The sequence below is a fragment of the Lampetra planeri genome, chromosome 9 (genome assembly GCF_965212315.1).
Source record: "Lampetra planeri chromosome 9, kcLamPlan1.2.h2, whole genome shotgun sequence".
Classification (NCBI taxonomy): domain Eukaryota; kingdom Metazoa; phylum Chordata; class Hyperoartia; order Petromyzontiformes; family Petromyzontidae; genus Lampetra; species Lampetra planeri.
This window is the reverse complement of record NC_136115.1, coordinates 6,429,165-6,452,795: the sequence shown is the minus strand read 5'-3', so window position 1 is coordinate 6,452,795 and position 23,631 is coordinate 6,429,165. Positions and strand designations below refer to the sequence as shown.

At 42.5% G+C, this 23,631-nt stretch overlaps 3 protein-coding genes across 7 annotated transcripts in view; all 3 read right to left on the bottom strand.

Moving 5' to 3' along the window:
• Positions 1–7,798: 7,798 nt before the first annotated feature.
• On the bottom strand, positions 7,799–10,776 carry LOC144720626 (uncharacterized). Its single transcript, XM_078597518.1, has 3 exons — positions 9,882–10,776; positions 9,515–9,654; positions 7,799–9,044 (listed from the first exon to the last, which is right to left on the bottom strand). Exons 1-3 carry the CDS (start codon positions 10,774–10,776, stop codon positions 8,820–8,822), a joined length of 1,260 nt encoding a protein of 419 aa, XP_078453644.1. The 3' UTR covers positions 7,799–8,819.
• On the bottom strand, positions 10,776–16,196 carry LOC144720628 (P2Y purinoceptor 4-like). Its single transcript, XM_078597519.1, has 3 exons — positions 15,722–16,196; positions 14,181–14,280; positions 10,776–13,772 (listed from the first exon to the last, which is right to left on the bottom strand). The coding sequence occupies exons 2-3, from the start codon at positions 14,218–14,220 to the stop codon at positions 12,787–12,789; spliced, it is 1,026 nt and encodes a 341-aa protein (XP_078453645.1). The 5' UTR covers positions 14,221–14,280; positions 15,722–16,196; the 3' UTR covers positions 10,776–12,786.
• Positions 16,197–16,514: 318 nt separating this feature from the next.
• PDLIM3 (PDZ and LIM domain 3) overlaps positions 16,515–23,631 on the bottom strand; it is a 45,413-nt gene continuing 38,296 nt past the window's right edge. For 2 of the 5 annotated variants that reach the window (XM_078597521.1, XM_078597520.1), the window contains exons 6-8: positions 20,915–21,063; positions 19,652–19,766; positions 16,515–18,606 (exon numbers count right to left, since the gene is read on the bottom strand). In XM_078597521.1, coding sequence (XP_078453647.1) covers positions 18,420–18,606; positions 19,652–19,766; positions 20,915–21,063 — 451 coding nt within the window. In that variant the 3' untranslated portion in view covers positions 16,515–18,419. Of the gene's footprint in view, positions 18,607–19,651; positions 19,767–20,914; positions 21,064–21,812; positions 22,179–23,149; positions 23,231–23,631 lie in introns of all 5 variants that reach the window. The other 3 variants (XM_078597524.1, XM_078597522.1, XM_078597525.1) reach the window with 2 other exon arrangements.

The following is a 23,631-nucleotide window of genomic DNA, read 5'->3' as shown; positions in this document are numbered from 1 at the left end:
GGTCCAGCGGGCACCACGTGACGGCGCGGTACGTTACCACAGTGGTGGGAGAGGCGCGCGCGGGCAAGCGGTGGGGGTAGTGGGAGCGGCCATCTTTGTCAAGGAACAGCGAGGAGGGGTGGTGGTCAAGCGGTGAGGGTAGGGGAAGCGGCCATCTTTGTCAAGGAATAGTGAGGGGTGGTAGTCAAGCGGTGAGGCCGTGAGGGTAGGGGAAGCGGCCATCTTTGTCAAGGAACAGCGAGGAGGGTTGGTGGTCAAGCGGTGGGGGTAGGGGGAGCGGCCATCTTTGTCAAGGAAAGCGGGAGGGGAAGATTACAGCATCCGGTCCGTGACGTCACACGGCACCCGTGGTTTTCTGTGGGGGGAGAGGCTCAAAGCCCTTTTTGGACCCCAATGCGTTTATTAACTTTCAAAGATGCGAGTTTAACAGCCACCCCGCCTCCGAAGAAGCTGAATTTGAGTTCAAAAGAGACTCGCAAACACACACCACCATTTAACACGTAGGTTTTCACGACCAGTAGTATTCATAATAAAGGGTTTTGGGTTAGATCGCGTTATTATAAATGTGTTGCAATCCTCCACCACCGGACACGGCCAATCGGTAAAAAATGTGTCACGTTAACAAAACGCCAATTAGTTACTTCAGGCCACCGGTGTGTTTGAAGAGTGAATCCACAACATTTCGAATTTGAGTCAGACGTTTCGCTGGAAATTACACCCAACATCTACGGGCGATTTGCCAGAATAGTGAAGCCATCCACCTGCTTCCGGTCTTAAATAGTGCAGCAGAACGACGTCATCGTTGTTGAACCCCATCAGGTTTCGAGATCAGTTAGAGATGGGGGGATATTGTAATTATGTAATAGTAGCCCACTTCAGCAATTGTTTCTTGCTGTGGTTGTCCCACCTGATTACGGACACTTGTGCCTACGTGACTTTACCGAAAGAACCAAAAAGTATGATGTAATAGATCAGTCATCAGCCAGGAATCGGATTATTAAGTAATACACAATACATATTGCAATTCCTTATAGAGGAGTCACATGCCAAGTGGCTGATGACTGATCTATTACATAATACTGGTAGGAACCTCCTGGTTACACCAGCCCACAGGGGATTATTGTGTCCGTCCGTCCGTCGTGCATCCAAAAATGGGAGGGGTGGGGTTGGGTGGAGAGGGTGGGTGGTGGGGCTGGGTGGGGAGGGGCTGGTCACCCCGTGGTGCCCTTATAAAACTTAACGTTTAACCTACTCACGCCGGCTTGTGCCCGCCCTCACAGTCGGCCATATTTGCGGAATACACCACGCCGCCGTTGACCCTGGCCATTGACCGAGCAACCCAACGTTCCTACCAGCTTCCTCCGCAGGAATGTGTTTGCAATACTCCCCCCGCCTCTGATCTCGAAACGTGATGGGGTTCAACAACGATGACGTCGTTCTGCTGCACTATTTAAGACCGGAAGCAGGTGGATGGCTTCACTATTTTGGCAAATCGCCCGTAGATGCTGGATGTAATAACCAGCGAAACGTCGGACTCAAATTCTAAATGTTGTGGATTCACTCTGCAAACACACCCGTGGGCTGAATAAGTAACTAGTTGGCTTTTTGTTAACGTGACACATGTTTTACTGATTGGCCGTGTCCGGTGGTGGAGGGTTGCAACACGTTTATAATAACGCGATCTAACCCAAAACCCTTGATTATGAAAAACACCACGTGAAAAATCCAACGCAGAAAATCCGTGGGTTTGATATTCCACGAAGCTCATGGTGCCACCCCTAAACCGAATCCAATGCACAAACCACGGCAGTAGAGATTGCGGGGATACCCGATGCACAGATTGAAAAAAATAAATTGAAACATTCTCCAGTGTTGCCGTAATGCCCGATCCGCAAATACGAAGGACACAATCACAGTGAGGCATCGCTTGCTCCTCCTGGACGCGGTTATCTGTCTCGACCGTGCGAAATTGTAGTCGTGTCAAAAAGCTCAGCATCTCCATCAGCCCCACGAGAGAAAGAAGATCCCTTACCAACATGCCCGCTCTAAATATGGCACGGCCTCTTCTGGCTCGGATTTAAAACATAAACATTTAGTAGGTTACCCTCCCACCCCCACTTGCTTGACAACAACAACAATAATACTAATGTAATAACCGTTTATTATCTCGTTCAAAGGGGCCTTCCATAAATGACGTCACGCGATTTTGGACGATTTTTGCCCCCCCCCCTCATCACACGGCGTCACAAAAAGTCAGACCCCCCCCCCCCTCAAATATGCCCCCCCCCCAAGCCATATTTCCATTTAGAAAATAAAACATTCTTCAAATCGCTTTAAACTATTGTCATTGTAGTGCGTATTTAATGTGGCGCTGCACTCTGATGTTGTAGGAGTGTTGTTATAACAATTAGTGTTGTTATAACAATTATATATTTATTTATAGTTGCGCATTTAGATCTGACGTCACATTTCTCAAATCCCCCCCCCCCCTCGTCACACATCGTCACAAATGTCTGACCCCCCCCCCCCCTAGGTGCGTGACGTAATTTATGGACGGCCCCAAATTCGCGTTGAGTCATTCTCGCACATTCCTAACCCTCACGAAAGGGTAATTATTACAACGGCGGAGAGTTGCGACAGCGTGTCGACATTTGCGTGTGGGTTTTCTTTTAAACTTTAACCCGGTGGTTAAAGTTAATGGATTTAAATGTTGCCCCGTTGGGGGAGCAGCAGGAGGAGGGGGAGGGGGAGAGAGAATGGCGGGGGGGGGGGTCATGGGAAATGACGTCGACAAAAACGATTTCGATTTAAAACACGCGGTAAGGCCTTTCGCCATCGATATTACCCATACAATTATCCGTATATATACAACGCGTCGTTATTTACGCGATCTAAACCCTCTTATTGTGCAAAGAGATTTTTTAAAACAAGAAAATCGGTTGCGCAACGCCGTGACGTCACAAGGGTGTGGGTGGGGGACAACGCCCCGACATTTGCTGTTGCCGTGGGGTCAGCGCGCGCTCTCCCTCGTTCGCGTTCTTTCGTGAAACGCCGTCGTGGTTTTTAATGTTAAATTCTTATTTATGAAAAAAAAACCGGTGTTGTGTGTGTGCGCGCGGTGGCGCCAGTCGCTCACAACAACGAGCGGAGCGCCGGGCGGTTAAAACACAGCAAGTTGGTACGGCAGGGGGTAGAGCAGCTGGTAGTGCAACTATCGGTCATCGTCCAAAATCGCGTGACGTCATTTATGGACGGCCCCTACCCCCTTACTGCGTCACCAATACCAATAACCTCGCCATTCGCCACGAAGTGACGGCGGCGCCTGTGCCAAGCTAGGTGCACCTGCTGGGTCCGTCCCGAGACCTCCTGTCAGCAGCAAGCCTTCGACACTTCACTTGGCCTCGAAATGCACCTAGCCTAGCACAGGCGCCGCCGTCACTTGGTGGCGAATGGCGGGGTTATTGTTATTGGTGACGCAGTAAGGGGGTAAGGGGCCGTCCATAAATGACGTCCCGCGATTTTGGACCATTTTTGACCCCCCCCCCCCTTCGTCACACGGCGTCACAAAAGTCAGACCCCCCCTCAAATATGACGTCACAAAGCTCTGCCCCCCCCCCCCGAAAATGTAACATGCTTCAAATCGCTTTAAACTATTGTCATTGTAGTGCGTATTTAATATGCCGCTGCACTCTGATGTTGTAGGAGAAAACATGTATTAAAAAGTATATTTAATTAAGTAGAACGTGTTGTCTATATTTAAAGTTGCGCATTTTGATGTGACGTCACACATCGTCACAAATGTCTGACCCCCCCCCTCTAGGTGCGTGACGTCATTTATGGACGGCCCCGTAGAGCTGTTGCATCGGGCAGCAGTCATCTCGGTCGGTCGACCCATGGCGCCTGCTGGGTCTGCCCCGTGACCTTTTGCCAGCGGGCGTTCGACACTTCGCGTTGGTCTTAACGTGGTGCACCTAGCCTGGCACAGGCGTCGTGGCGACGCCACCGCCACTTGGTGGCGAATGGCGGTTGTTGGTGGCCCTGTGGTTAGCCGACTGCGATACGAACCCGGCGATCCGAGTTCGATTGTATGCGTGTACAGGATGTTGAACTTCTTTCTCACCGTACTCAACGGAGGTCGTGGGGGCGGACAACAAACTAAACACAATAGGTTCGATGACGACTATCTGAACCGGTTACGGGCCCTCCCCTAGATAGACTCGGCCTCATATTAGTATTGTACCTGGGGCGGTAGTTAAACATTGGCACTTAGGAGACAAAGGCAGTTGTGGCGCTGGTCACCCACCCACCCCTCGTGTGCCGTGCCGGCCTTCATAGATGCTGGCTAACAGCACTTGCACAAAATTCTATTAGGGCTATATGGGGGATCTTTGTCTTTTCCTTACATAAATGCGTTTATTATGCACTAGATCCTTGTTTTGATCATATATCAATACATTTAAGATGAAGTGGATGACAATGGAAAAGCAAGATACGCTTTATTTAAATTCCATCCATGATTTTATTTTATTTCTACCTACGTGACTTTACCGAAAGAACCAAAGAGTATGGATTCCTGCAGTCACGTAAGCTTCAAATCAAGTAGGAAATATATCGCTGGAAGATGTGACAAAAATCCGTCAAAATGACAGGTTTTATGGTATTGGTCGGTCTAATATATAGGGATGAGTTTCTGATTTTAAAATGCCAGGTTTCATATTCTCAAAGAAAAGACCTTTTATTTGCCAGGCAAAGCCCACTGGATTCCTGAACAATACTACTATTAGTTGCATTCTGTTTTCATGGTATGTTGAGGATACCAATCTAACTCTTGAATATGCTGTACCTTATTGCAAAAGAAGCAAGTACTTGTACAGATGCTGTTGTGGCTAGTAAAAACTGGCCAGTGTAGAGGGCAAATGTAATTAGCTCAAGTAGGGTGCAATTTTGAGCAGTTTTAACTGGTTTTTGCGTGCACGTAAAAAGATGGAATTGGATAGCAACACAATACTGGTTTGAAAAAGGTTTAATTCGGGGTTTGGCAATTGGCTGGAATGCAAATAAGACGTTAAATGGAAAACTATATCGCATTCATTTGCTGCACAACTACCTTTATCCGTGAAAAAACATTGCAAATATGATGCTGTTTCGCAAAGCTGAATGCGAAAACCACATAATAGAAAGAATAAGGACAATATAAGATTTCACTGACCCTACATCTGTGGATAATTAGAATTATGGCTAATAGGGTCCTAGATAAAAGGAGCTTTACTAGATGTCACAAAAGGTCAGCTACTTGTAGTTTAATAAGTTGTAAAATCTTATATATAAACATGATTGAACAGTTCAAGATCATTCAGTGGTTATTTTTTTATTTTAAAATGCTGTAAGTCAAATTTCCATAAATCCAACCAAGACCATTTGCATGCTTTCCCGCTTCCTTCAGGTTGTACATACCTTATTCATTTTCATCATTAGCCACATTAAAACATCCTTGTAAGTTCATTCATAGTTCGAGTAATACTAATTAAACTCATAATAGCAATAAGCCACCATTTTTTTTATTTTATCAATTCGATGTTATCAAGGGTAATTTTAGATATAAAAAAATTAGAATTTAAATTATATTATGTATTTGTCTGCAAACTCAACGTCACGTGACCGCTTTTGTTAGTAAAAGCTTGGAAGGGTCATCACATTGGTGGCACCACTTCCAGTGTTTGAATCGGTCCAAAACAAATAAAAATCACATTGTCAAAGATTCAGATGAATATGAAAATAAAATGCGGGTACCCACACAATTGACAAACTACTGTACTTGAACATATGTACTAAAACACAGGTGGATTCTTAAATACATTTTTATGAAACAATGTGCATGTACAGTCCTATGTCAGCCCACTTGTGGATGAGATTCTTCCCACACTGTGTGGATAGTGGGGATTATTTGACCATACTTCACCACGCTGGTCAGTGCGAGTTGGCGATGTCAGCGAGCATAGGTGTGTGATCATATAAGCACAGTACAACAATGCCATTTGCTGCACTCCCCTTTGTTGCCAACCACACTGCCCCACTGCCGATGAACATCTCTTACACATGGTTGCCCATCCAAGCTGTATACCATACTTATCTTGGGATCAAACGTCATGGGTTCAAGCACATTCTGGGTGAATTGGTCTTAGGACTCCAGAGCAATACTATGATTAATGATATTCTGTTTTCATGAAATGCTGATGGTCTCAATCTAACTCTTGAAAAAAGTGCAACTTATCTGACCCGCCCCGACTGGGCATCTGTGAAAAACTGGTTATTAGCTCATTGGACTCCTCCAATGAGCTGATTCTGAAAATAATGACACACTCGTACAGCCACTATTGTGGCGAGTAAAAACTGGCCAGCGTAGAGGGCAAATCTAATCAGCTCAAGTCAGGTGCAATTTTGAGCAGTATTAACTGGTTTTTGTGTGCACATGAGAAGATGGATCTGGATAGCAACATAGTTGACATCTTCAAAATACTGGTTTGGAAAAGAGGGTCATAATTAGGAGTTGGTAAATTGGCTGAAACTAAATAGTAAAGTCTGAATATTGTAACATGCAAATAAGACGTAAAATGTATTACATTTATATCATTAATTTGCCGCACGACTACCTTTATCATTGTAAACTTTGTAAATAGAATGCTGTTCCACAAAGTAGAATGGAAAAACGATAGATAATAGGAAGACTAAGGATGTAATATGATATTCTGACCTGAGAGCTGTGGATAATTATATTCATGATTAATAGGGTCCTGGATAAAATGAGCTATATGAGATGTCACAAAAGGTCAGATACTTTGAGTTTAATACAATGCTGTTATGGCTTTAGATATAAACATGATCGGACATTTTAACATCAATCAGTGGTTATTTTTTTTAATTTTAAAATGCTGTATGTCATATATCCATAAAATCAACCAAGACCATTTGCATGTTTTCCCCCTTCCTTCAGGTTGAACATACCTTATTCATTTTCATCGTTGACCATATTAAAATGTCCTTGGTAGTTCATTTGTAGTTATAATACTAAAACTTATAATAGCAACATGCCACAATGCCTTATACTGGTAGTAACCTCCTGGTTACACCAGCCCACAGGGGATTATTGTGTCCGTCGTGCAGGGAGGGGCTGGGTAGGGAGGGGAGGGTGGGGAGGGTGGGGCTGGGTGGGGAGGGGAGGGTGGGGAGGGGCTGGGTGAGGAGGGTGGGGAGGGGCTGGGTGGGAGGGGTGGGGCTGGGTGGGGAGGGGCTGGTCACCCCGTGGTGCCCTTATAAAACTCAACGTTTAACCTACTCACGCCGGCTTGTGCCCGCCCTCACAGTCGGGCATATTTGCGGAATACACCACGCCGCCGTTGACCCTGGCCATTGACCGAGCAACCCAACGTTCCTACCAGCTCCCTCCGCAGGAATGTGTTTTTATGAATTCAAAGTTTTGTAAAGTTCGACCCATCTTTCTTTAACATTCTACTGAAGTAAAAAATACCACTCATTAGTATTTATCATTAACTATGTCCAACAGTGGACTAGCACAATGCCTTCATAATAAAAATTACAATGCAGTACCACACTGTAATAGTTGTTTATGTGAAGTGTAAAATTAGTTATACTTCAAATCATTTTAACCTCCTTGATCAAAATTGAGCTGAGAACGTGGAGCCATATATGCTGCATATACGCAAGTATTGGAGATAAAGAAATTTGTGCTGTATATATATATATTTTTTACGTATATTTCAATAATTTAATAAGTGCATTTGGGTTACTCTAGCATTCAGATCTAACTACACTCCACCACAGTGGCAAATCTGGAGAGATACGGCACCATAAGCATGCCATTAAATGTACAATTCATCCACACAGCATGACCTATGCACAGTATAGTATTTGATGGGTAATATGTTTTAACCAGTTCTAAAGTAATTATAAAGTGGGTCCTCATTTATCACTACTGGCCACACTTAGGGAGGATAAAGTATACATTTGTTTGCAGATTGTGATGCCTTACCTGTTATCATGGCAAGGCAGTACAATAATACACAGCGTGTTATGTCATAATAGATTCCGTTTTTGCTAACGTGTACAATATTTACAGCAGATGTTATGAAATGTATGAACACCAATTTTTCATTATGAAAATAAACACCTTGTAAAATGACAACAGCCTTAAAGGTGCATGCTGTACCAGTCTGTTCTTATATATAACAAGCTTTGCTTGGATATAGCAAATAATGCTGCGTAGTTGAGAGATTTAGTGAGATTATCGATTTAACATGATCACTTTTATGCTGTGTTTGGATGATACTTAAAACTATTATAACTACACAATTCCTTGAGCGGATTGAATCTAAAGTATTTGGATAGAGCAGCAGGAAAAAAATACTTTAAAAAGGCAATTAGAAATGTCATGAAGACTTGCAAATATGTATACGTATAATTTCAAGTTCAAAATTTGTATCCCTTTAAAGTACTGTACCGCAATAGAATCAAATTCATATGAAAGTCTTACATTTAATGCCGCATCATTTTTCTGATTCTGAAATATCACATTTTCAGGGAAACCCGACTTCGAATGTTTCATGAAAATTGAACCTGTCTTAAAATTTACTGCAAACTCAGATTATTTTAATCCGAGAACTTTATACGAGAACGATTGTGCAACAATTCCAGTGGCTAGCTTTGCATCCAGTTTAGAGAGACGTGCTTTCCGTTACATGTGTCATTAGCTCAAGCAGCAGTACTCAAGCGTATTTTCAAGCTGGACCAAGCTCAAACTCAGCTCAGTCCTCTGATAGCTCCCAAGATTCCGTGGCCACCTGCTGTCCTGCCATCTCCTCTGCTTCGTGCTCTGCCTCCGTTGTTGAGAAATACTTCTTGGCCTTGCCAATGAGCCGAAATCCGGTTGCCGCCATACACAGAGCCCTGCCTCCATACTGCAGCACTGCCGTGGCTGATGGGCTCATGGGGGAAAGCAGGGCTTTGGCCGAACTGCCTCGCACGGGGCTCTGAAAGGGGCGAGTTGTGGGGAGGGGGGGGGCAAACCACACGTTAAACTAAACTATGTTTTATTTTCCCAGGTAAGGTCCACTGAGCTATACAGCTGTTTTTCAGAAGCGACCTGGCCACAAATGATGGCCCAATTAAGTGGCTTATCACGTGGACATTTATAGCAGCCAAATACTGTACTCTCAAAGGCACGATCGAAATGTGGAGCGAAAAACCCGGAGGACTAGGAGAAAAATCCACACGACCACGGGGAGAACATGCCAATTCCAAATATACAGGCGTCAGGGTCGGGATCGAACCCACGACGGACCTCATGTGTACAAGGCGATGGAGATAACATCTCACCACCATCACAACACATTGCTTGATAACATTGCTTGATAATCACAATTTTAAAATGCGTGACCTGTATGCGTAACAAATACAAATCCTGTATTATAGTGGCCAATTTGTATGCGCGTTGACTTACTTGTTTTGAGGTTGTTCGTGGATGAGGTTTTTTTCCACTCACAGCTGAATGTTTCCCTGAAACTCCGCTGCTGTTTTTAGATGCCGGGTGAAAAGGGGCACTTGGTGCTTGTGGCATTTTCGAATGTGAACATGGTGGCTCTAATCAAACAGATCAAACCATTATTCACAATGTATTCTGTATTGCATTGTGCTATATTATATATACTGTACACAAGTCACTTTAATGGTGAAATCATCTGCTGGGCTCCAAAGAACGCATATGTTATATACATTATAAACGGTTTAAGGATACACTGCTAAAGGATATACATTGATAATGTTGTGGAAGAATTGATAGGCACTTGCACATTAACACAATTTCCTACCTGTAGGTGGTTGTTGATGCTGAGCATGGAACGCCCAGGCTGCCTGGTCTGGGAAATAGTTGGGCCCTTGCGCCATCAGTGGAGCAGATTTTGGCGGAGGATACATCGCAGAGTGTTGAGGGAAGACCTTACCAGCAGGCGGTGGATAAACGTGGCCACATGGTGGAGCTACCATTCCGTCTGGCCCGATGAACCCTGAATGACTCGGACCAGCGAAGCCACTCACTCCCGGTGAATGGATATATTTGATGGAGGGATCTTCAGCCAAAGCATTGCCCCCAGAGAGATGATGGCAAGGCTGGCTGGAGCTCGCAGGGTACGCTGTGCCTGTGTACACGGGGCTGTTTGGTGCCGCAGAATAATCCGAACGTCTCACTGGGAAGGACATGGCACTCGTGGATGATTGATAAAATGTGGTTTTGGAAAGGTAGAGCATTTCGGTTCCTGGTGGATAAGGGGCACTTATCGTGGCAGATGGCTGACTTGGATTATTAGCATTGCTGGGCACATTTTGGTCAGGATGGTTTGCGGTTGGGTAAACCAGGCTGTACGTTGGAGGCTGGGCCATGTTGCCAGCAAAAGAGGCTCGTGCTTTTAAAAGTGAGTTGGAACAGACTTCACTTGCTCCACCTGTTGAAGCTACATTCGAACAAAGGGTTATTGTCTGTGTGTGTATGGCATATTCTATATATGAATACTGAATATTATAAAGCAAAGCCTCATACAAGAACGTCTGCTGCATTTTCAAACAATGAAAACTGTGAATGTGTATGCATTTACATTTGAAAAGTTTATCTGAAATATCTAAGGGATGTAGGAGAGTAACGATATAGTAACCCGAGGACTGCTTTATGTTACACAAGTACGTTTTAGGCAATAGCAATGAACAATACATTCGGGATCAATTACATTTTTTATTACATTTTGGGAGAAGAAAAATCTGTGACATTTTAACAATTATAAACATTATTAGCTCATGACGTCCACGACAAAAGATGTGTATAAAACGGTATGGTGTACATTCATAGACATTATTGTAAGTTTTTATCATATTTGGTATATCATTCCAAGTTCAAATGCTATTCAGTGGGTCAGTGAAACATGGGTCTTTAGAGATATGGATGTCACAGCACCGGTTTGCATTACATTACCGCATGTACATACTAAACAATACTCTATCACGTAAAAAATCACAGATTTGATACAAATCCGTCAATATGCAGCTGAAATCACATTGTAACAATAAGGAAAGTATTCAATAATAAAAAATGGTAATTAAAAACCCAAAAAACTACATTATTAACAATATAGCTAAATCAAGTTCATTACTGTAATTACAATTCTTTTACGTTTCCACAATTGTACTTTCCACAAAATAACCTGCGGACATAGAATTAATTGACCATTAAATATCGGATATAAAGTGAACTTTTATTTTCCAGATTTGCCACCAACACGATACTTACACAAGGGTGTCTGGAGCAAGGCAATTGGAGAGTGACTCTGCTAAGGAACACACGGCTGATTTCTATAAGAACACGACTGCTCTCATTTGAGTTTAATGGTTGAAATAACTCAAGCACCGAATCGCGCCAATGTATTGTGCTGCAGCAAAAGAAAATAATGATAAATGTGCATTTCAAACCACCATCCACTGCACTGTGGATTTACAGCAGTTTCAATTGTTATTGTGCCAAACAGAGCATTTGATTACACAGCGTTTGGTGGTAGATTTAGAGACACACAAAACAGATGCACACTGTGCTTTGTGTTTGTTCCAGAACCATTCGTGGAAAGTCAGCTCAATTTGTATTATACAATTTTTTTTTACAATTACATGTGTGCGTTATGCTTAAACTTAGTCGCTACGAATGTAATTTTGTACAATCGCAAAAAAAGGTTTAGGAAAATAAATATATAAGAAAGCTTTCATTTTGGCCAGTAACTGTTTACATTATTATTTTCATTTTATTTATATGAACATTTAAAGTTTAAGAATATAACGGTATCTTAATAATATGTACAGTACAAAATGAAGCTGAACTTTCTAATTTAATGGACTTGTATTGTATTTTACACATTGTAGAAAATAAAACAAAGTATTTGTGCATTGACCCCTAAATTACACAAGAGAAAGTGTATGTACATCATTTACTCGGAGATTGTAAATATTTAGTCCTGATACATAAAACTTATTTTATTGGATTTTCCCACTCATGAACTTGTAAAATAGTTATGGCATAAGACCTCAAAATAATGTCTTAAATCTTTCATGGGGTCCCCATGAATCTTGCCTTGTTTTACAAAGTCAGAAAGTTTGTAATCTATATATATAAAAGGCAAATTTGCGAATATGTGTGTCTGTTCAAAATGTTTAGCATATTTCCCCGACATGCAACAAACTTTAAATTTGGCATGTGGGTACTTTCCAGACGTGCAGCCTCTCTGCGAATCCACTGCTAGATTCGGGCCCTCCCCATGCCGTGGAGGTCACCTGGGGTCATTTGAGAACACTTCATTCACAGTGGTCAATGGTGGTTTGGTGAAGGTGGACAACATTGACGTGGGAGCTCATATGCTGCAGTGCCCTCTGCTGCCAAATATGTAGCCCTACGGCCTATTATGCTTCGTTATCACCTGATCGCTATCAAAGGCTCAACCCCGCTTTTCTTCTAATATTTGGTGATAGTGGGCACGCACCCCTGGTCATGTGGTCACTGGCAGCTCTGAAACAATCCTTTTAAAAAGTTTCACAGTCTCTCACAGGCGCTTGCAACACTTACACTTCTGAATTAAAGCTATCAACGATTATTGTCATAACATTTTATAAGACATTTTCTGGATGCACAGTCCTGTAATTTTTTTTATTGCTCGCAATCGGCTGGATTTTCAAGCAGGAACTAATTTAGGACACTGTTCTTATGAAACGCAACCTTATTATCCTATTTCTTTTAAAAGTAAAGTACACTTTTCCAGAGAAGACATACAATATTGGATTTACACACATGTGCAACCCCGCCATGGGCTTCGACACAGTATAAATCGCGTTTACAATTTCTCTAATGTGGCACTTATGCGGGGAATACGACAGTGTTTCAAGTCGAATGACACGCATGATGTGATGAGGCAGGAAGGAAATGGTGAACATGATGATGGTGGCGGCTATAAGCCTGGCCGATCGACTTCTTGCCGGCTGCATCGTTCCACGGCTGCGCCGGATTGTCCTTACAATGACACACTGGCACAGCACGATGACCGAATAGGGCATAAGGAAGCCAAAGACGATCAGGCACCAGCTGTAAGCAAACTCCTTGTTCTCATACAGAGACCTCACCAAATCGTGGCACAGTGCGGTTCCATTTGAATCGGTGGTCTGCTCTAGGGTCGCCACCTTGAACAATCCCAGGGTCACAGCGAGCCACATGAACACGCAGCTCAAAATGACCACGCGCCTCCGAAGTATTTGTCGAGCGCGCACCGGCGACACGACCCCGACGCAGCGATACACGCTCATCCACATCAGGATGGTGATGCTCAGGTAGAGGTTCTGGTAGAATGCGAAGGTCGTGAACTTGCAGCGAAAAATGACTTGAGGCCAGGTCATTGGCGATTGGTCAATGTAGTTGTACATGCAGATGGGCAGGTTGAGCAGGTAGAGAAGGTCCGACAGCGTCAGGTTGAACAGGATGATGGTGTTGCAGGACCAGGGACGGGGCTTGCCTCGGTAAGCCAGGAGGGCAGTGCAATTGAGAGAAATTCCCACCACGAACACAATGCCGTAGAGTGTGGGCAGCACGTACGTTTCCATAACCTTTTTTAAGCTACAACACTCGACCAAAGAATCCTGAAAACGGGAAGGATTCATTCTGTCCATGGCATTCCCTGTAATGTCTAAACGGCATTCATGCATGCAACGACAGTGTCACAAGTTAACAAACGAGCAAAGGTAAGGATGGAATGGATTAATTTAATCCGATGTGAATTCGACAATTAAATTAGCTTCAGTGTTCCGTATGGGTACTGTATACTGATTTTAAAACACTTAAATATCTTCAGATATTCATAAAAACAAAGTAATATTATTCATTGAATTAAACTACTGTCATAAACATTGGTGGCCCACATTAAATATGCAATGCATTTAAATGCACGTCAATAGCCATCATACGTCTGGATAATTATTATTATAGATGAACGAAACATATTTGTATTGAATGAATAACCTCACAATGTGTGAAGTAATTTTCCTACACAGAACGAAAGGACACTTATAAGTAACTAGATTTAACTTTTCCTCACCTGAGCTCTTGATTATGTTACAGAAGTCATGATGCGGCATATTACTCGTGGACAGTTAGTCGATTCAAACCGATGTACCACAAGATCTCCGTGCTGGGGACTGGATACATGAGATGACAAGCTCAAGCTTCACGTCATTATATATTTGTGTGCCTTAAACAAATGTTATATTTGCTTTTGTTTAGTGTCTGCAATAAACTGGGATTGCAGCCTGTGCGACACTTTTACAGCTGCCCGAATACGAGGGAGAAGTGTGCGTTCGTAATTAAAATATGAGATTAAATTAACATGAATGATTGGAAAACAATATATCCTCGTAGCTGCCAAAGCCACCCATTGTTAAAAAAACAATGAAACTTTCCCTCTGTCAGCATTCATGTGAGAGACACTATTGGCAGACACTATTTTTGCCGTTTTAGAACATTACTGAGGTGTTCCACACAGATAGCCTCTGATAATAGAATAAATGTCACCAGCTCGGGTGATACCTCTTATCTGCAAAACACATGAATACAATCTTACGAATTTAGCACTTTCACGAGATCATCTCTGGGCGACTTATCTGCGGATAAATGCGAATTACAGGGTGGATTTGCCAACACTTATGGACGACGCCTTCTGTAGATCGATTGGAGGAGTCTATACAATGAAGGAGTTTTTCCTTAAATATTCTTATTATAGACACTATAGACATAGTGTAATGACAAACAATTGTTCACATTTAAAATCTCTGCATGACCTACCTAGCCCCCACATTCTATGTCGCATGTTTACAATAATGCACCAGTTTATTAGCCAACTACAACACGGGCAGGACTGTTTAACTATTGTCATCATATTCACAAGTGGGGGTAGATGTTGAACTTCTTTCTCACCGCACGTAGCCAGCCCTGACAATGGTTTTCCACCTTTTTGTGATCATCAGTGCTTCTCATCAAGATTCCCATTAAACTTCCGCACATTTGTCCCACGAAAGGGTCCTTTTCCTCCCTCGTCCATTTTACGTTTCCGTTTTCCCATATAGGGTTATCTTTTTAATTTCTCCAGCTGACTAACTAATACATTTATAACAACGAATACATATAATTATCTACGCACGTATTCACGTAATTCCTTGTGCAAATTTTTCAGACAAGAGGACTTGTATGAAGGAAAAAGCAAGCAAGATTTTTCGTAATGTAATCAAATTGTTGGAAAACACATTGTTAGCTCACATTTAAGATGAAATGCAATTAAACACAACACTAATTATTAGTTACACAGCAGTGTTTGACGTGACAAACGATTGTGTATAACAACCGTATAATACCTTACCATAAATATATTGGTATAAATGTAGGTTTTAACTGTTGTTTGTGTGTTAAATAAGCACGGTATTGTGACATGCTCCCACATTGCAAACCGTTTAATTTCCAGCAAATAACAGCTCACATTATTTCCACTTAGTACTGCACACATAATTTTAGGTCAACCCCCCCTCCCTCCCCAGACATGATGTCGTACTTGCTCTGTAACGATAAAAAAAATAAACATTGACATACCTTTTCTTGGCGTTATGAAACACATGTTTTCAACCCAATTGCTGCATTGTCTCATTTTAGATCATGTAATATCCGGAATTGCCTTTGCAGAGTAAAGAGAAAATTGTCTTTACATAACCTGCACAGAATAAACAGCATGTCCCACGAGAAAAAGGTTACCTTTTTCATTTCTGTGGTTTTTGGTTTATGTGGCCTTAATAACAGCGTGAAATAACTAAATGAAATATCCACGGAGGGGAAAAACATCTTGCAATTATACCAAACCAAGTAAACATAGATATATTTTACATTTATTACAAAAAATCTAACACAGAGTATTTAAATTATATTCTGCACTGTTAAGTGGAGTATGCAACAATTTGCATTACATACACATCTCACCATCAACCACTAAATGAGTTAGCCCCCGATCTCCCGAAAAACCTACGGGAGGCACTAAGTCAATCCACCACAGGTTAACCAAAGCAATTTTTCTCGACGTAGAATTTTAAGTTGCTATTCATCCAGCCACACACAAAAGAGAATGGCCAAATGTTGTAAAAAATATGGCACGGTTCTTGGCAGTGCCATTGGTAAGCTGCGCGGCAAGTTGTGTAAGCGATTGGTGCTGGGTTTTTTTTATGAGCGTGAAAATGATGGATGTCTTATGTAAAATGTTACACTAAGTAGCAGAACAAGCTACTTGAAGGCACTTAAGCGTTGACCTGATGCAATGCTTACACCATTAAAACACATGAATAGACCAATGTAAAACACACTACACCATGTAGTAATATGAACTCAACAGCAAACATAACGTTTATAAAGTGTACTTTATTGTACTCATAACATCAATAAATGATAGCTTCCATCAGATATTAAAAATATAGGACTTCATAAGGCACATCAAATTCTATCCTTTTCACTTTCCGATGGGCAAGGGGATTTTTATTTCCTATTTTTCTCACCCCTGTCCCTGCAGGATGGATCCATCTAACATCTCCACGAAGTATTATCATCCCAGTAATGTCAATGTCAAATGAAAGTATGATCTAACTTGAGTCGAAACAACTAGAAAATGTAGTGGTTATGTTTGCGCCTTCTCGTATTTGTGGAGGTGGGGAATTTATAATTGCAGCTCTAGAGAGCCCCTCTTAGAGGGTAACTGGTCTACTCTTCCAAGTTGGCCAGACGACTTGGAAGAGGTGAGAGTACCCACACTTTACCCCACCATATGCAACCTACCGGGGTCAACCAACTGTCCTGTACCCATTCACACTGCTGTGCAAGAGGCAGGGGAATTTTGCGAAACTTGCACCATTATCTCAACTGCTGTGCCAGGAGATCTAATCAAACGGGCGACCTCTGCATTCCAAGTCCAGTGTGCAGATCGTTTCCAGAAGCAGCACAATAATTGTAGTCGTAGTAAAGACTGTTAATGTGAGTAATTACAATGCCTTTATAAATCTATAAAACACTGTTTAATAATTGCTCAATTTGCCTGCATAAATATACAATCATAAGACATGAAACGTTCTTAAAATGGTACTGTAGTTCATTTACTAATGTTATGTGCATGTGTTTTGATAACATACCCCAAAACAATATGTAAAGCTATATGTAACGTGTATGCAAATTCTTGATGTCAAATAAGTAATTAATGAAGTTGAATACAGACAAAAATTCAATGATACAAGTTAAATGGATAGTTGTGAGAAAGAAATTGGCTTTAGCTTACGACAATACGTCTTTGGCAAATACATGCATTTCAAATGCTAACTGAAAATCAGATAATGCTTTTAATACATTTTAAAAACAGAATTAACTAAAAATATTGTGCTGTCGTATTATAGCAAATCCAAGGTGTAAAGTAGCAATTGAAAGTTAAACATCGAGATCAAACGTAAAGTTGATCAACGTTAAACATTGAGTTTCGTATGCAAAATAAATGTATGCCGCTGACATTTGCAATAACATTCGTACATATGTTGTTATTGGGCACAAGTTGCACGCTAAAATATTTTGCAATGCATAGTTGTTTGTGAGTGTAACTCGACATGAAAAAATTGCATTGTCACATGTACAATAAACATGCATCGGGAAAAGAAATAAACAAACCACGTCGTTTTTCAACAGAGAAGTACTGTCAAACACCAAATTAAACATTTTATTTCACAACTTTTTGTAAATCCACGGATATATTTATGAAATTAAGCATTCTGTGCCTTTCTCACACGGGCATAAGTAATGTATCGTGTGCTTCTTATTTAATTGTCTCAACTAGTCCACAAATAAACTCGTAAGACGACGACAGGTGAAGAATCGCCGTCTAAGAATCTCAGCTTCCATTCTGCTCAGCTGTCATTCTACTCGGGCATTGGAGTTAAGCTACTTAATCCGAGCCCCCAAGTCACAGAATCAAGCTGGAAGTCTTATAAACAGTGGATGAATTAACAATACAATTTTTTTTAAATATGAAAATCGCCCCACTCGTAGTTCATGGCTATAATTTTCAAGACAGTGTTCGTGTTTTATTCCATCATTTAAAAAATACACTTTTCAGCTTCAATTAAACATTTTCGTTTTTTAAACGTCACTCACTAAGTGTGTGGACACTCCACAAGAGCATACCATAACATCCCTAACCAAATATACCTGGGGTGTATCTCCCGTGTAATCGCAGCAACTTCTAGAACATCTCCTCCTCTGAGCTTGCCGCTTACTTGGGGGACACCGCTTTCAGCTCGTAGCCAGCGGGCGGTTGCAGGCGCACCTTGGCGTGAGCGTCGCAGTAGATCTGCCCGTCCACAAAGTAGAAGCCCTTCTGCTTGAGGTTCATTCCACAGTCACCGCACGTGAAGCACTCGGGGTGGTGGGGCTTATCCCGGGCTCTCACCACGGGGCCTCTGTGTACGTCACACACACACACAAACAAACAAATAAAACAGGTCACCGAGATCACGTTTTGCTCCAGGCCAATGAATAGAAACAGATTTCTATTAGGATCATGGCCGAGCGGTTAAGCATTTGCTGCTTTTTGCACCGACTGCTGCATAGTGGGTGACCAAGATCCTGTGATCCTTATTTGAAAGAGAGAGTAGGAATCATAAATGCCGGCATTCCAGAATCCAATTTACTAAAATGTGGAAAAATATCCAGAACAAAAAAAAAACACGGGAACATTATCCCCTACTGGAAAACTTTGACCATCTGTCAAACAGTGCGGCCATTACAACTTTGTAGGTGAAGTATGGGACAAATGCCAAATGTACTCCAGGAATTATAATCATTCTATCAATAGTCCAAGTTAAATTCAGCATGGAGGTTTCATGGCGTAATTCATAAAAAGTCCAGTATATGATTGCAGAAGCACCAATAAAACCATCAACTACACAGTAACGAACCGCTGTGAACTCTGAAAATTGAATGGAGGCCTTGGAGCAATCTACCATGATCTGGCTAACTAATACTCATCTTATACGTTGCTGGGTTTACACTATTCATTATTTTATTATTTACATTTTAAAACGATTACCAGTTCACTTAATATAAATGAAAGAATGCATATGTTTATCTTTTTGTTCATGTTTTGAATAATCCAAAGATAAATGGCACAACATTTTTCATTATGTGAACTCTACAAAGGTTTTTAATTAATTGCAACCATTTGGTGGCTGTGGTTCCTTCTGTTAAGGGAATTTGCATAAAACACAGCTAGCATTAATTAATATTTGTACCATGGTAACTTCCCCACGTGGAGATGTATTCAGGAAAAAATGTAACCATTTACAAGATGCATTCCCATAATGTGCTTTAAATTACGAACGTAATTTTTTTCAAACAAAGGTGTACTAATTATTACGACATATTCCATCTTAAATACAGCTGCTAGTGAATTATAAGGCAGGATATGCAGACCGATGCAATGCCACTTGGTAGTGGGTCACTTACACAATTCCATTGCCACACTTGGAACAAATAGGCAGCTTCTGCACTCCACCCACATCTGCTCCCACTTTCGTAACAGGTGCCTTCACACTCCGTATGCCCACAGTGCGTTCAGAGCCTGTGAACATTCAGCAACACACTCACAATGTAAATAAAAACATGCACCCCCCCTTAAAAATGCACAAAGTACGAGCGATAGGAGAAAGGGGGGTATAAATATTCCACGGATGACAAGCCCCGGGGCAAGGTGCCCACGAGATAATGGGAGAGAGAAGGGCGATTGCACTCAATGCCCCCCCGACTCACGTGGGGGTAACGATTGGGAACGTGGTATTTTTAGGGGGAGGGGAAAGAGAGGGAAGGTGGTGAGGGGGGAGAATATACTCAAACAGAACAGCAAACCAAAAAAATAACACGCATGCGCCAAGTGAACTTGTCAAAGAACATGCACCTCTAATCCCTCGGTAAAATGCTCAGATGCAGACAGTTGAGCCATGACTGTCATTGACGTGACATTCGAGGTGGCAGAGTTGACATGTCTATGCCAAATACTCTCTTTAGGCTGAGACGCCTTAAAATGGAGGGCCACAAAAAAAAAACAATTTCTACCGCTGTCCATGGCCTGGAATCACTTTCACTTTGCTGGTATTCTACTGCGGTGCATTACAGCACCACTGTTACACAACCACACAGTCGTGTATTGATAGCACTTTTGCCAACCCACTGTTGGGGAAGGGCCTCGCCCCAAGCTGTACAGGGTTTATTTCAAAATACGTCACCCGACTCGTCATTGCGAGTTGGTGGAGGTGGGGAGCATCAATTTCGAAACAATACAGTACAAGAATGGATGTTCCTGCACCACCATCTGCTGCCACGCCGTGGCCTATAACACACGTTTTTAGGCAATGTGATCTCCCATTCAAGCATTACCCACCCTCAACCCTGTTTGGCCTTTCGAGATCTGATGAGGCAGAGCGCATTCTGTGCGAATTGCTCATCACCACATAGTTTCACGCAAACAGATTGCGCAGTGAGCACGGGGATTAAATTGGATTAAGGGTTTCAATACGCTCTTAAGCCTTGCCTGCACTATGAGTAATGCAACTGTGGACATGAGCAATTACACCCCATGCAGCTACACCACTGCAAAACTTTTTTTTACGGGATTTGCCCACCTAGGCAGATGTGCGATCGCCCCCCCCCCCTCATTGTCATATAATTGTGATCTTCCGAGTGTGTGCGTGTGTATGTGTGCAGGTCTCCCACCACCTGGGGCATCCTCCAGCATCTCCTGCAGCCTCTGGAAGGAGCCGGACTGTTTCGGCCCGTAGCCACCCTCTTGGTTCTCTTGCCTCAGCTTGTACACCTCCGAGTCGGCGAGGAGTCCACCCTTGAGGGTTGGGCTGTGTGGCTCGCTGGAACACGCGTCGAGAGATGTGGTGCAGACATGGGAAGTATAACCGTGATCACAATGCTCGCTTCACTTGCCCAAGCCTTGTGTAATTTCTGGAGAGTGCAGGAGGCTACCTAATTGATCCTGCCGTTATTGTGGAATATATTAATGTTTTGATTTAAAGCTTTCGTGACTGCAGGGATTCATATTCTTGGTTATTTCAGTAAAGTCACGTAGAAGGGAAATAATAAAATAATAAAAATCTAACAATAAAAATTCTCACAACGTTTTGACTGCAACACAAGCAATCATGATGATGATTGAGAATGTATTGTTAATTTCCCTTCTACGTGACTTTACCGAAAGAACCAAGAATATATTAATGTTGACCAAAAAACTTTGCCCAATGACGAACACTCTGATTAAAGGAATATATACGAATACTGTACTCAATATTTGGACTACTTTAGTCGACTAGACTAAGACAACAAGTCAGTGAAATCCACAGACTAAGACTCGACAAATATTCCACACATTTTTGGAAAACGGCGATTTGCCCATGGTGCTGGCTTGCTCTCTAACAAACAAGGTTGCACTTCCCTAAAAGACTGTCAAATGTATAAGACATATTGATGTGACACTGGTAGCACAATCGGATAATAATTTAGGCAATCCTCCGCCCATCCCCCCACCCCCAAGACACATCACAGCACCCTCTCACTCACTGAGCACGATCGACATTCGCGAATCCTGGCTTGCTGTGCGACGTACCTTTGCTGACCGTCGCACGCCAAGGCCGAAGAGACCTGACCCTGCAAACTGTCCATGATGTTATCTTGAGAGTAAAGCTGCATGGGCGAGTTAAACTGCGCGTGGAAGACCTTCATGCCAGGCACCTCCACCTCAATGGGTTTGTTTGGTGCGGCCCTGGCCATGTCCTTCAGATCTTGAGGATTCACGCTAAGCAGGCTGGTCACGGACGGGGTGTTGCGACCACTGGACGAGGAGGGCACGGCGTGGCTAACGTAGGGCTGGATAAACTCGACTGGGGGGAGCGAAGGGGTGCTACGTTCACTTGAGGGCACCGGCGTGACATGCCCGCTGTCTACGGAGGGCGGAGGGGTAACGGTTCTGCCGCTGCTTTGTGAAAATGGATTTGCGACACGTGTGGGGGACACCAAAGAGAAAGAACGTCGTGGAACGAGATCACGAAAGCAAAAAAGTGAAGAAAAGTTGAAAGGAAATAAACGAGGAGAAAACGGGGAAAGGGACAGAAAACAGAAAGGACAGAGAAATTAGATTTCATCGAGTTCATTTGGAAAAAATATTGAAAGTACATGAGTTGACAATGCAACCGTTAAATGTTAATCTAATTATTATATACATCTACACGTTGAACTGGGCATTAATGTAAAGACGACTTTAAGCCGACATTTAAAAGATGACATTGTGGAATAGGATTACATTTAACTTATTTAAATTCACACTATAGTTGTCATGTGTCAAGTAGCCAAACAACTAATCATACAAATCAACATGTAAAAGATATAACTATATTGCGTCTAAGCTATGTCATACTTCTGATACATCTGCATTGAAAACATAACCTATAAGAGGACAAATATTTTCACCCAACAATCAATTTTGCCAATCATCTGCAACCACAGCAGGAAGCTACAGACATCAAATAGAAGGAACGTTTGACATAGCGCTCAGCTAGGAGACAAAACGACCCAGGCAAAACAACTTCTAATATTGATTGCAAGCATTGTATATTATTTTGTTTTTATGGATTTTGTTAAATGCCCTCTCCCACGTCTTTTCCCGTTTCTTTTGTTCCTCTTCCCTTACCCTCTTCCCCATGCAACAGCCTACGCTCCCCGCTCACGGTCAGCAGCGGGGCAGCGAGTCCAACCTTCTCTCCCCTTCTCAGAACCCAGGAGCACCGAGTTCGGGCTTTGGTCCGCAACATTTCTCTACCCCCTCCCCTCCCCCCCTGTTACATTCTGTGCCTTGTATCGGGCTCTTGTTAAAGTATAAATATATAAAGATTGGTTGCAAGCAGATTCACATGCACACAACGTTGTAAGGAAGCAGTCGAGCGAGACCTGGGAGGAACGTAGGGCTTCGGCCTGGCATTGAATTTGTGCTCAAAGTAGTCTTCATCCTGGCGAGAGAGAGAGATACGACTAGGAGAAACAGAGCAACAGAACAAGGTGAAGGAACGTGAACATCTTTGAGAAGCAAAACAAGGGTAGATGAAGGAGATGAAGAGGAGAGACGTTAGCCAGTGGCAAACCGCAGATGGCGCAGGATAAACGTTGCAAAAGAGTATCTGCACACGAGAAAGTCGAGGTTGGGGGTAAGAAATTCGAAGGAATATGACAAAAGGCAGAGCATGGGAAAATAAATATAGAAATTGGCTTTCATGAATCACTTGATGATGACTCGGACTGAATGTTGCCATCATCAATCATCAATCGAGAAGAGATTCTCGATTTAATGCAAGTTTTTAATATTAGTTTCAGTGCCCTCATGTAATGTTTACTTTGAGGCACTGCCATCTTTGTTGTAGAATACTCTAATTTCA

Coding starts and splice junctions, on each gene's coding strand:
- LOC144720626 (XM_078597518.1), bottom strand. CDS start 10,776: ATGTATTGTTCATTGCTATTGCCTAAAACGTACTTGTGTAACATAAAG. Junction 9,655..9,881: donor GCATCAACAACCACCTACAG/GTAGGAAATTGT, acceptor CTGTTTGATTAG/AGCCACCATGTTCACATTCG. Junction 9,045..9,514: donor CACGAACAACCTCAAAACAA/GTAAGTCAACGC, acceptor CGCCCCTTTCAG/AGCCCCGTGCGAGGCAGTTC.
- LOC144720628 (XM_078597519.1), bottom strand. CDS start 14,220: ATGCCGCATCATGACTTCTGTAACATAATCAAGAGCTCAG. Junction 13,773..14,180: donor TAACATAATCAAGAGCTCAG/GTGAGGAAAAGT, acceptor AATGCCGTTTAG/ACATTACAGGGAATGCCATG.